Genomic DNA, 14221 nt, shown 5'->3' with positions numbered 1-14221 from the left:
ATCCAGAAATTTTACACCTAGGAAATTAATGAAAAGAAATGAAAATATATGTCTATACAAATACTTCTTACACGAATGTTCCTAACAGCTTTATTTATAATGGTCCCCAAACTGAAAACAATTCAAATACCCATCAACAGGTGAATGGATAAACAAATTTTGGTATATCCACACAATGGAATACTACTTAGCAATAAAACAAAATAAAAGAAACCAAAAAACTACAGATATATTCAACAAGATTCAATTTATCAGCATCATTTGATGTTTTGGATGAGTCTCAGCAACATTGTGCTGAACAGAAAAAGCCAGTAGCCAGACACAAAATAGTATATACTATTACATACATCATACAGTATGATTCCATTAACATATGACTTTAGAAAAAAAATTTAAAAAACAAATCAGCGGTTGCCTAGGGCAGGGGTGAAACAGCAAAAGGAAGCTTTTTTTGAGGTAATGGAAATCTATATCTTGATTGTTGTGATTTGTTAAAATTTGTCAAACCGTACACTTAAAATGGGTGCATTTCATTGTATGTAATGTATAAACAATAAAGATGATAATTTTTAACTTGAACAACTAGAAGAATAGATTGTATGTAGCTAAGATATGAAAGACTTCAAAAGAGCAGTTTTTTGTCTGGGAAAAAATTACATTTTAGACATGTAGATCTTGAGATATCTTTAGATATTTAAATGCATATAATGGGGAAATGGCTTGGATATTTAAGTCTGAAGGTCTTAATATTTAAGTCTGATGTCTATACTAGAAACTTAAATTTAAGTGTTACAACATATCATTGGTATTTAAAGCCATGAGACTGAGTAAGATCTCTAGGAGACAAATGTCTGAGTCCTAGGGCAATCATATCTAAATACAAATGTAGATCAATTATAAATACTAATCTGTATTCATACTTATTGCTTCTGGCTCATTTATTCAAAGGTACATTCTGGCTGGCTTGTGCCTATACCAAGCATGTCATTAAATATTTGGAATACCATCCCTGAGGTGAACAAGATCCACACCCCTTCAAAACCTGTTAACAGCATGTTGATTGTTATTAAGGCATGCCTCTAGTGTGCCTTTCCAATTCCCATTCCTCCTTCTTTAAACACTAAGTACTTTTCAAATTATTCCTCCCAACACAAATGGCACTCACTCTGAGACAGGTTCCTTTAGGTATAATTTTCTCCATTTTTCTGTGTTTCATTTAATGGTTTTAGCATCCTTCTAGCAATTTAGCTAGCCATTTAGGTACTCAATCAAATCCACTGTTGACTACTTTATTTAAAATAAAAGGTTAAATTATGTGAATTCCTCTGTATTTATAGAATCATTAGTAGTGAAATTCTATCATAATAATGGTAGGATTACATTTTTTTCCAAAAGGAAAATATATCCAATGATTTCCTTCTGGACTTTGGCTTGTCTCAGTAGAACCCTTCTCTATCCATCTCTACGCTGCTTTTTTTCTTGGGAGGGCGACTGGTTATACTGATAGGTATCAAAGAGCTCCTCTGACTTCTGGCTTCCCACAAATGATTGGAAGGAGGGAAAAGAGTGTAAATGTCCTCCTTTCTGAGGCTGGATTCAGGAAGGTTGTATCCTTCCACTGAAGGTCATTAAGCCTCTCAAGAATGTCTCAAGTACATGACTCTCTCCTGGGATCTAATAATTGTTCCCTCCCAATTCCCTTCAGTTCTATGGATGATAATAGATTCATGGTTACTAGATCTATACACACTGGGCTTTTATGGCACCCCATATTTGTAAAAGTTTTTTATTAAGCCCTCCTCAAATTATCCTATTTTGAGTATGCCTAATAGGACCCTGATTGATACAGATTTTTCTTTTGTGATATTTCTATAACATTAAAAGAAAATTTCCCAGGAAAAATGGTTGATTCTGGGACTGACACAGGAAAAGTACAAGAAGAGATGAGCTTAGAGCATCTTGTAATGCCAGAAAGTAAGAAAAGCTAAAAACAAAGCAAAATCAATAGGGTTATATCAAAGGGATACAGGGATCAATCAAAAAAGCTCTTAATAATCAAAGCAAGGCCAATTTGAGCAACAAAGTAAATGAAGTAGTACTGAGTCTATAATGCAAAATATAAAGTAAATATCTCTGAGCCCAAACTGATATAAATATACAAATAATGTATAAATAAATTGATGAATAAATAAATGAGACCTATTTCTCATACAGAAGAATTCCAAATAATTCATTTACCCTTAAGGAAGTGGAGCAAAATCCCCCAATTCTTGAGTGGGCTGCACATAGTGCCTTTCTTCTAAAGAGTACAGTATAAAAAGGTAGAATAGAAAGAAAAACTTCACAGTAGAGCAAGCTGACAAATATGACTTCAAGCCAGGCAATCAAGGTTAACATCAAGAATGATAAGTCATGTGGGTAGGCAATGTACCCTTCATATAATGTGATGAAAAAAGCATTTTACTCCTATTGTCTTCCTCCCAAAAATGCACTACCCCAGTCTAATTATGAGAAAAACATCAGGAAAGCCATAATTGAAGGACATTCTACAGAATACTTGACGAGTACGCCTCAAAACTGTGAAGGTCATTGAAAACGAGTAAAGTCTGAGACACTGTCACAGCCAAAAGGAGCCTGAAGAGACATGACAACTAAATGCAATGTGGTGTCCTGGATGGGATCCTGGAACAGAAAAAGAACACCAGGGAAAAACTAAGGGAATGTGAACAAAGTATGGACTTTAGTTAATAATGATGTACCAATATTGGTTCATTATTGGCAACAAATGTATCATATTAATGCAAGATGCAAATAGGGAAAAATGTACATGATGTATAAGGAACTTTATGTACTATGTTCATATATCTGTAAATCTAAAACTATACTAAATTACAAAGTTGATTAAAAAAGGAAAACCTACTGTTTAATTTTAATAACTTACTGTTTGACCAAAGACAATGTCATCATAAAGAATGAAATACCATAAACCACTTTAAAATCATTTGGAATTTAAAACTTCAATTGTTAGTATGTGACTTAATTGGGGAAATTATTTGCAACATATCACGGACAAGGGGATAATAATAAATATATGACCAGCTCCAAAAAAGTCAAGAAAAAAAAGGAAAACCTAACAGCTTGACAGGAAAATAGACAAAGAAATATAGACAGAATGACCCAGCAAAATAAATTAAAATGACCATCAATGTAGAAAAAGATAAAATATCTCACTCATATTGAGAGAAATGAAAGTTTAAACTATCCTAGGATACAGAGCTAACTGAAAAATCTCTCACTTGAAAAAGGTCCACTATCTATCTCTCTAACAGACAGGCAAACATCTAAACTTATTAATACACTGTTAATGAAGCTATGGAGAAACAGGACTCTCAGATATTTCTTATAAATGCAAAACAGAAGGGAATTTGGCAATATATGGTAAAATTACATATGCCTTTATTTTTTGATACTTAAATCCTACTTAGAAAGATATATTTGGCCAAAATATTATAAAACTGATTCCCAAGTGTTAAAGACTAAAAAGAAAAAAGATTTCCAAGATTAAAAACAACCCAAACATCCATCAGTAAAGGGACTGGATGAATACACTATCCTAAACCTGCACAATAGAATACTATGCCACATACTAACAAATGAGAGTGAAATTGATACACAGTATAGAGTGAACTCCAGGATATGTTTTTAAGTGAAAACCAAAGAACAGTTCAGTATATACAGTATGCTGCCTTTAAAGAAGCAGGAAGGGGGCTTCCCTGGTGGCGCAGTGGTTGAGAGTCTGCCTGCCAATGCAGGGGACGCGGGTTCGAGCCCTGGTCTGGGAAGATCCCACATGCCACGGAGCGACTAGGCCCGCGAGCCACAACTGCTGAGCCTGCGCGTCTGGAGCCTGTGCTCCGCAACAACAGAGGCCGCGATAGTGAGAGGCCTGCGCACCGCGATGAAGAGTGGCCCCCACTTGCCGCAACTAGAGAAAGCCCTCACACAGAAACGAAGACCCAACACAGCCATAAATAAATAAATAAAATTAAAAAAAAGAAGTCAACGAGTTTATTTAAAAAAAAACAAAAGAGGAAGAATATAAATATACATATGTATGTAGACACACATACACATACACACACAGAAAAGTAAAGGATACATTGGAAAGATAAACTAAATAAAAATGTTTACTGCAGAAGGTTTAAGGGGAAAAAGAAGGAAGAAATTTTTCTCTGAAATGCTTTGTTTCATAGTTTCAAACTGAGATAGATTTACCTTCAAGCTCATAAAGTCTAAGCTTCAGGGCCTCTTACTTGCACCAGTCCCTTCAAGGATTTAGGAAGGATTCTAGCAATGTGTTCTCACAGTCAAACATTTTTGTAAAAATTTTAAAGTAAATTATTGTCCCATTATTCTTCTTAAAAAGTGACACCAAAATGGCATAAGCTTTAGGCTCCACTAAACTTTATTCGATCTACGGTTTTCAACTTTGGAATCGTGAATGTTTTACATGGTCAAAAAATAAACATAAATTAAAAAGAAAAATAAAAACAATAAAATTTCAAGTATTATAATTTGATCAATCCCACAACCTTCATTCTGGAACATAAAGATCAGTACTCTAGTGAAAAGGGAAACATCTGTACCAAAACTGTCAGTATAAGAATGTAACTCTATTTCCCCATCTTCCCAAACAGCATCTTTTATTTACTACGCAACTAACAAAAAATTCTGAATCCCTTTATTAACCTCTTAATTGATATTCAAATTTGATTTTTAAATAAACTGTACTTCTTCATGATTATTCTTAGGTATGTACTTACAGGTAAGAAGAAAGATGTATGGAGAGAGAATACTAAATTAGGCCTCGGAAACCTGAGTTCTAATCTAGTCCAGGATCTGCCCCCCTAAACATATGGATCATTTTGGTCAAGTCATTAAACTTCTCAGATCCTTCATTTTCTCATCTGTAAAAGTGAGAAAGTAAAATGCTAGCAAAGTGCTATGCTTTATGTGTCATTCTCATTAATGTATCTGATGACATTTTTTTTCCCATAAGAAACTGATTTTTTTCCAAAGTAATAAATTCTCTAATATCATGTATAAGAACCTGGAAAACAACTGTGAACTGAGAAATAGTCACGATTGCTGACTACAAAAAAAAAAACCCCATCATGTCCATGCAAGAAAGTATAGTACAGATGGCTGCTTACCCTTGGTTCTTCACTGATGAGAAAACTGGACTCTCTGCTGCTCAGGTCCTGCTAATAGCACCATGGAGAAGATAGAACGCTGTTAATAATAATAATGCAAGTGGGGAGGATATAACTTTTAACAATAAAAACTCTAGGTTCTCTGTGCAGAAGTACTAAACCTACAACTCAGGGGAGCTATGAAGCACCTGAAATTGGATGCAAAACTGCGTGTATGTATGTGTATACATGTGCATGTGTGGGTGTATAATGTGTGTATATGTTTATGCGGAGAGAGAGAGAGAGAGAGGGCGCTTGAGAAAGAATGAGAATTTTGGAGGTAGCTTTAACAAATCATAAAAAAAAAATCTGAGATACAAGAAATGATTAAGAAGTACTACATTGCAGAGAAATAACAAGGAGCTCCAATCTTTTAATGATGCTGAATCCTGAATGGGACCAAAAGGAAGGACAGAATTAATTGGCTATTTTAGGCCTTTCACCATTTGTTTGAAATTATTAAAGTGAATACCCTGGAAAATCCATCACCAGAATTCTTAAGGATTTATACTTATAACCCAAGAGAAAAGCCATACATAGATATAAATACACACAAACCACTTGTAGTTAAAGTAATAGTGATGCCTCCCTTGGTGTACGGTGGATTTAAATCTTCACGTTCCATGATAGCCCGCACACCACAGCACATACTCCTGAGATCACTCAAATATTTCGCTTTCTCTCCTTCCCTCTCTTTCCTCTTTTTGTCAGTCTAGCTAGAGGTTTGCCAATTTTATTATCTATCAAAGAGCTAACTTTTTGTTTTAATGCTTTTCTCTAATATTTTTCTGTTTTCAACTTACTGATTACTGCTCTTATCTTTATTATTGCCTTCCTTCTGTTTGTCTGGGTTTATTTTGCTCTTATTTCTTGAAATGGAAGCTTATTATTGATTTAAGACTTTTCCTCTCTACTAACATAAATGTTTAGTGCTACAAATTTCCGTTTCAGCATTACTCTCGCTACATCTGTCAAATGTTAATATGTTGCATTTTCACTTTTATTCAGGTTACTTTTTTCTTTTGTCTGTTTTTCATTTTGTTTTTTCCTTTAGGCTTTCTTTGACCCTTGGATTGTTTAGAAGTATGCTGTTTAGTTTCCAATAGTTGGAGATGTTCCTGTTAACAATAGTTACTGATTTCTAGTTTGATTACATTGTGGTTCGAGAACACATTCCATTATTTCAATTATTTTAAATTTGTTGAGGTTTGTTTTATTGCCCAGAATATAGTCTGTCTTGGCATGTGTTCCATCAGCACTTGAAATGGATGTGTATTTTGCTGCTGTCAGGTGGAATATTATATAAATGTTGGTTACATCCTGTTAGTTGATGTGAGTTCATCTATAGCTTACTGATTTTCTATTCAGCTGTTCCATCTATTATTGACAAAAGAGTGAAGTCTCCAGTTATAATTATAGATTTGTGTATTACTCCTTCCCATTTATTAGTTTTTGTTTTGCATATTATGATGCTATTATTTTGTGCATGCAAATTTAGCATTGCTATGTTTCATTGTTGGATGGACTCCTTTTATCATTATGTCATGTCCTGCTCTGTCCATGGTAATTTTCTTTACTCCAAAGTGTAATCGATATTAATGATGTGATATTAATATAACACTCATGCTTTCTTTTTGTTAGTGTTTGCATTTATTTTCATCCACAATGTATATTTTTAATCCTTTTACTTGCATTTTTTAATCCACTTTGCCAAACTCTTTTTTCTTTTCAATTTGTGTGGTTAGACTATTTACACTTCATGTAATTATTGGTGTATTAGGAATTAAAAGTTCTGCCATTTTATTTTTGTGTTTTCTGTTTGTTTCTTCTGTATTATGTTTCTCTGTTTTATTTTTCATGATTTCCCGTGGGTTATTGGAAATATATTTATAATTCCATTTTGATTTATCTAAACAGTTTTTGAGTATATCTCCTTGTATAGTTTTTTAAATGGATGCTTTGATATTAATTACATTATACATACATTATTTATCACAGTTTACAGTATACATGTTTTACTTGTCAAATGAAGTATAAACCCCTCACTTCCCTTTACAATCCCAAACCTTCTTTGTTTATAATATAATTGTGTTAACTATTTCTCTGCATATATTGAGAACCACATCAGACATTGTAAAGTTTTTACTTCAACTGTCAAAACATAATTTTGAAAACTCGAGACAGAAAGTCTATTGCATTTACTCATGCTTTTACTCTTTCTGTTGATTTTTCCCTTCTTCTCCATGCTACAAAATTCCTTATTTTATCATTTTCTTTCTGTTAGAGAACTTCCTTTGGCCAATCTTTTAGAATAGATGTGCTGGTGAAAACTTTTTTTAGCCTTCCTTCCTTTGTGAATGTCTTGATTTCTCTGTTCATTCCTGAAGGGTATTTTCACTGGCTATAGAATTCTGATTTGGCACTGAGCTCTTGAAAAAATCTGTATTGCTTCCTTTAGCCTCCATTGTTTCTAATGTGAAATCTACTGTCATTTTAATGACTTTCCCCCTAGAGTTAAGGTGTTGTTTCTCTCTCATTGCTTTCAAGATTTTTTTTTTGTCTTTAGTTTTCTGAACAAGTTTCAGTTTGATTGGTATGAATTCCTTTGGGTTTATCCTATTTGTGGTTCCCCCAGCTTCTTGAATCTATAAGGTTTATGTCTTTTAACAAACTGAGATATTTCCATCTGTTATTTCTTCGAAATTTTTTTCAGCCCACTCTCTTCTCCTAGGACTACAAATAACACAAATGTTTGACCTTTGATATAGTTCCACAGGTCCCGGAGGCTCTGTTCATTTTTTTTCCTTCAGTTTTTTTCTCTCTGCTGTTTAGGTTGGGTAATTTCTATTCTATCTTCAAATTCAGTGATTCATTCCTCTATCCCTTCCACGCTGCTGTTGAGTTCTTTTGTCAGTTATCCTATTCTTCAGTTCTAAAATTTCCACTATGTTCTTCTTTAAAACATCTTTTTTTTTGCTGAGAATTTTTAGTTTTTATTTGTTTCAAGAATGTTCATAATTGCTCATTGAAGCATTTTTATGACTGTCGCTTTAAAATCCTAATCAGCTCATTCTAACATCTGTGTCACCTCAACATCAGTATCTCGAGATTGTCTTTTCTCATTCAAGTTGATATCCTTCTGGTTCTTGGCATTATATGTGATTTTCTACAGAAATCTGGGCTTTGGGGCTATTATAAGACTCTAGATTCTATTTAAATCTTCTGTTTACCAAGTCTCCTCTGACACCACTCTGGTCGGGTCAGTGGGATGATGCCTCACTACCTGGTGGGAGTAGAAGTCCAGGTTCCCCACTCAGCCTCTGTGGGCACCAGCGGGTGGTGAGGTGGTGGGATGGTCTCCCATTACTGCTGTGTGGGGGTGGGAGTTCAAGTTTATCATTAGGTCTTTCCTGATCCCAACCTAACTGAAAAGGGCAAGGGTGCCACCTGCTGCTCCCCACATGGCCTCGTTGTCACCATGGCAGGGAGTGGTATGGGAATGGATTTTCTACTTCTAGACAGTGGTAAAACTCCTGGCTCTCCACCAGGCCACCGCTGACACCAACACAGCAAAAAAGGGTTGATACCTTGTTACCACTGATAAGAGTGGAAGTCCAGGCCATCCACCTTGTCTCCACTGACACCATGCAGGGCAGTGTGTGAGAGGGACACGTTATCACCCAGTGCAGAATGAAAGTCTTGGCTTCCCACTCAGCCTTCTCTGACACCAACTCTATGGGAAGTTGGGACGCCTTGTTACACCAGGCAGGGGTGAAAGTCTAGTCTCCCCACGTGAGCTCTTTTGGAGGGGATGGTGGCAGGACTACAGTTTTTTCCTGTGGTGGTTGGCTACAACGAGCAGTTACTGACCAAAAATTGTCTGTCCTCCTGCATCACCCTGTTCCCGGACCATTGGCTAGGGAGTACAGGTTTTTCTTGATGCTTTATTTGTCTGTGCCAGTTAGTATTTCTGTATTACTGGCTTCTCAAGCACCCAGTCTGCAACATAGGAAGCAAAGAGAAAATCCATGGAACTAACTTCACTGTTGTTCCTTGGGTCCCGAAGTCCCTAGCCAGTTTGTCTTCTTCTCTAACATTCACAGTCTTATTATGTTTGTTTTACATATAATGTCCAGGGTTTTTAGCTATACTTAGCAAAAGAAATAGAGAAAATTTTGTCTACTCCATCTTTCTGGAAGTAAGAGCAACAGACACTTTGGAGCTAATTCAATAATATACCCATTTAATAACTCTAAACCTTATCAGCCATGCTTCATCTTTGTTTCGGAGAAGTGCTGTTTTTATTCCAACGTACTTTATATTAAAAAAATATATATGCTAGACCTAACTATAGGTTAAGTCTAAAGGGAGTTTGGTATGATAGTGCTATTCTCATAGGGTTGAACATTCCCCTGTCACTTACTGCCTTCCTATAAAAGTAAAACTAAAAAAAAAAAAACAAAACTAAAAATTATGACACATGCTATCTCTAAAATACTATGGTTGCTCTTGAAATGTGCAGAGGTAAGGAACAGTATAAATATGACTTGAGAATGTTTTTTGTTATAGAAGTTTAAGTTTGGAATATACATATAAATATGAAAAACACACAAAGAAGCAAAGAATAAGAAGTAATTCATAATTACTTGAACTTAACTTGAGCAATACATATAAAGATCTGCAAGAAGTATATTATTGCTATGTCAATATGAACAAAATGAAAATGACAATATTATTATTATCATTCAAGTTGCATTAGTCAATCTCATAAGATAAATCTTTCCTCATTCTGCTCCAAAGACATGTAAACTTTAATTTTTGATGTTCTTTATTTTCTAGATAATTGTCTTAATTCACTAACTCACTCAATAAGTATGTTCTCTGTGCCATATTACATCATTTTAGTTGTGGAGCCTATGCTTTATGACAGTGGTTTCCAAACTTTAATGGCAATATGAATAACCTGGGGTGTTCTTTTTAAATCATGACTCCCTAACCTTATCCCCAACAATATTGATTAGTAGTCTGAGGTTGGTCCCAGGAGTCTGCATTTTCAAGAAATTCTTTATATAATCCTTATTCAGATGGCCTACAAATTACACTGTAAAAATAACCAGACCAAATGATTTTCATAGTTTATTCAATTCTCATATTCTATTTTTCTCAGCATTTTAGTCACTGAGCTTCTAAAGGATCCCAGAACTTCTAGAAATCTTAAGTCAACCAGCTAAATGAGCCAGTTTATCCAGCTAAGTAGCACACAGCCAACCTATTCTGGTAAGTTGTGTTTCCCATGGTGGGAATTTCAGTCACTCCTAAAAAGCTATTTTTAAAGAGACTTTTTCTATTTGGCTGTTCATCCCTAACCCAATTCAAGGACATCCAACTCTATGAGTATGGCTCTGAGTCAACTAGAGCCTACCAGAAAGATTATTTCATCTGAAATACTTTTAGAATGCTTACACTCTGTATACAAAAAAAAAAAAAAATTTAAGTTGTTAGTATCTATTTGCAAGTTTATATAAGTAAAATAAGGACTTTGCTTAAGAGAATCCTATATTTTTACAAATTGTATTTAACTTTATTATTTATAATTATATTTAATATATTTACTTAATTCAGGTTGAGTAACTTAAACCCTGGCATAGTCATCAGTAAGCACTTATCAGGTTCAAAATGGCAGTAGAAGGAGATCCTGAACTCACCTCCTCCCACGGACACACCAAATCTCCAGCTACAAATGGGACAATTCCCTCTAAAAAATGAAAACTATCTGACTAGCACCTCCAAAACAAAGGGTAAAAGGGCCACAATGATGAGGGTGGGAAAAACAGAGATGCAATCCCACCAAAAATCCCACTCTTGGGTGCGGCTCACCCATAATCAGGAAGGATCTCACAAATATGGAGCTTCTTTCTGAGAAGTAAGGGGTTTGTGCCCCACATCAGGCACCCCAACCCTTGGGACCAGCACTGGAGGGACAAGCCCCCAAAATGAATGGTTTGAAAACCAACAGGGTTTATGTTCAGGAGACCCAAAGGGCTATAGGGAACTAAGATTCTACTCTTAAAGGGCTCATCTATAGACTCACTCACCCTGGGACCCACCACAAAAGAAGCAGTTTGAAAAGCACCTAAACTATATGTGAAAAAGATTCATTTGCCAATCTTAAAGCATCTATCAGAGGGGCAGGGCCTGTTAGGACTCTCTCTAGGGATAGAGGTGTTGGTGGGGGCCATTTTTGCCCTCTCCCTCTACCTTGCTAGCACCAGTGGGTGCACACAGTAGCACTCTCCCACTGTCCAGCTAAAGCCAGCAGGAGTGCCTCATCCCTGCACTCTCCTGCTCCATCACTAAAAGCAGTGGGTGTGCCCCAGCCCTGTGCTCTCCTGCTGCCTCTAAAGCCTTACCACTAAACCAGACTTACACAAAATGTTAAAGGGACTTCTTTAAGCTGAAAAAATATGAGCACTAATTAATAACAAGAAAACATATGTAAGTAAAAATCTCACTGGTGAAGATAAATATATAGTAAAAGTAGTGGATTAATCACTTATAAAGCTAGTATGAAGGATAAAAGACAAAGTAGGAAAAATAACTATAACTACAATATTTAGTTAAGGGATACACAAAATAAAAAGATGTAAAATGTGACCTCAAAAACATAAAACATGTGAGGGAGTAAAAATGTGGAGTTTTAAAATGCATTCAAACAACTAGCTATCAATTTAATATGAACTGTTTGTGTGTACACACACATACACACACAAGCTAATATATGTGAGTTTCATGGTAACCACAAAGCAAACAACTATAGTAGACACAAAAAAGATAATGAGAAAGGAATCCAACCATACCACTACAGAAACTCATCAAACCACAAGGGGAGAGAGCAAGAGATGAAGAAAGGAACAGAGAGGAAAACAACCAGAAAACAATGAACAAAATGGCAATAAGTACAATTAATGTAAATGTAAGCAGACTCAGTGATTATTATGAACAATTATATGTCAACAAATTGGACAACATAGAAGAGATGGACAAATTCCTAGAAACATACAATCTTTCAAGACTGAATCAGAAAGAAATAGAAAGTCTGAACAGACTGATTACTAATAAGGAAATTGAATAAGTGATCAAAAACTTCTCAACAAACAAAATTCCAGGACCAGATAGCTTCATTGGAGAATTCTATCAAACATTCAAAGAAAATTTAATATCTATCATTCTCAAACTCTTCCAAAAAATTGAAGAAGAGGAAACACTTCCAAACTCACTTTAGGAGGCCAGCATTATCCTGATAACAAAACCAGACAAGGACACCACAAAAAAAAAAAAAGAAAATTACAGGCTAATACACCTCTTGAACACAGATGAAAATATCCTCAACAAAATATTAGCAAGCAAAATTCAAAAATACATTAAAAGGATCATATACCATGATCAAGTGGAAATTTATTCCAGGGATGCAAGGATGGTTCAACATCAGTAAATCAATCAACATAATACAGCACATTGACAAAACAAAAGATAAAAGTCATACGATCATATCAAAGATAAAAATCATAAGATACAGAAAAACCATCTGACAAAATTCAACATCCATTTATGATTAAAAACTCTCAACAAAGTGGGTATAGAGGGAACATATATCACCATAATAAAGGCTATATATGACAAGCCCCCAGCTAACATCATACTAAACAGCTTTCAGCTTTTCCTGTAAGATCAGGAACAAGAAAAGGATGCCCACTCTTGCCACTTTCAGTCAACACAGTATTGGAAGTCTTAGCCAGATCAATTAGGCAAGAAAAATAAATAGAAGGCCTACAAATTGGAAAGGAAAAGTAAAACTGTCACTATTCACAGATTGCATGAGTTTATATAACCGAAACCCTGAAGACTCCACCAAAAAACTGTTAGAACTAATTATTAAATTTAGTAAAGTTGCAGGGTATAAAATCAATACACATGACTCATGTACCACAATGTTCATTGCAGCTCTATTTACAATAGCCAGGACATGGAAGCAACCTAAATGTCCATCGACAGATGAATGGATAAAGAAGATGTGGCACATATATACAATGGAATATTACTCAGCCATAAAAAGAAATGAAATTGAGTTATTTGTCGTGAGGCGGATGGACCTAGAGTCTGTCATACAGAGTGAAGTAAGTCAGAAAGAGAAAAACAAATACCATATGCTAACACATATGTATGGAACATAAAAAAAAATGGTTATGAAGAACCTAGGGGCAGGACGGGAATAAAGACGCAGACCTACTAGAGAATGGACTTGAGGACACGGGGAGGGGGAAGGGTAAGCTGGGACAAAGTGAGAGAGTGGCATGGACATACATACACTACCAAATGTAAAATTGATAGCTAGTGGGAAGCAGCTGCATAACACAGGGAGATCAGCTCGGTGCTTTGTGACCACCTAGAGGGGTGGGATAGGGAGGGTGGGAGGGAGGGAGATGCAAAAGGGAAGAGATATGGGGATATATGTATATGTATAGCTGATTCACTTTGTTATAAAGCAGAAACTAACACACCATTGTAAAGCCATTATACTCTAATAAAGATGTTAAAAAAAATCAATACACAAATATTAGTTGCATTTCTATACACTAACAATGAGATCATAAAGAGAAATTAAGAAAGCAATCCCATTTACAATTGCATCGAAAAGAATAAAATACTTAGGAATAAATTTAACCAAGGAGGTGAAAGACCTGTAACACACTGATGAAAGAAACTGAAGAGAATACAAAACAATAGAAAGATATCCATGTTCATGGACTGGAAGATTAATATTGTTAAAATGTCCATATTACCCAAAGCAATCTACAGATTAATTCAATCCATCATAATTCCAATGGCATTTTTCACAGAACTGAACAAACAATCCTAAAATTTGTCTGGAACCACAAAAGACCCTGAATAACCAAACCAATTTTGAGAAA

General features: G+C 35.2%; 1 protein-coding gene across 11 annotated transcripts in view; it reads right to left on the bottom strand.

Moving 5' to 3' along the window:
• ANO5 (anoctamin 5) overlaps nt 1-14221 on the bottom strand; it is a 99157-nt gene that overhangs the window by 71269 nt on the left and 13667 nt on the right. For 6 of the 11 annotated variants that reach the window (XM_082476575.1, XM_082476578.1, XM_082476582.1 and 3 more), the window contains exon 3: nt 5214-5264. The exons of 1 other annotated variant lie outside the window; for it this stretch is intronic. In XM_082476575.1, the coding sequence (XP_082332701.1) occupies nt 5214-5264 (51 nt within the window). The remainder of the gene's footprint in view (nt 1-5213; nt 5265-14221) is intronic. 4 more of the 11 variants (XM_082476579.1, XM_082476583.1, XM_082476581.1 and 1 more) reach the window with 1 other exon arrangement.

This window comes from Balaenoptera physalus (genome assembly GCF_965194825.1).
Source record: "Balaenoptera physalus genome assembly, chromosome: 10".
NCBI classification, from domain to species: Eukaryota; Metazoa; Chordata; class Mammalia; order Artiodactyla; family Balaenopteridae; genus Balaenoptera; species Balaenoptera physalus.
The sequence above is the reverse complement of the archived record's forward strand: the minus strand, read 5'-3'. Positions and strand labels throughout refer to the sequence as shown.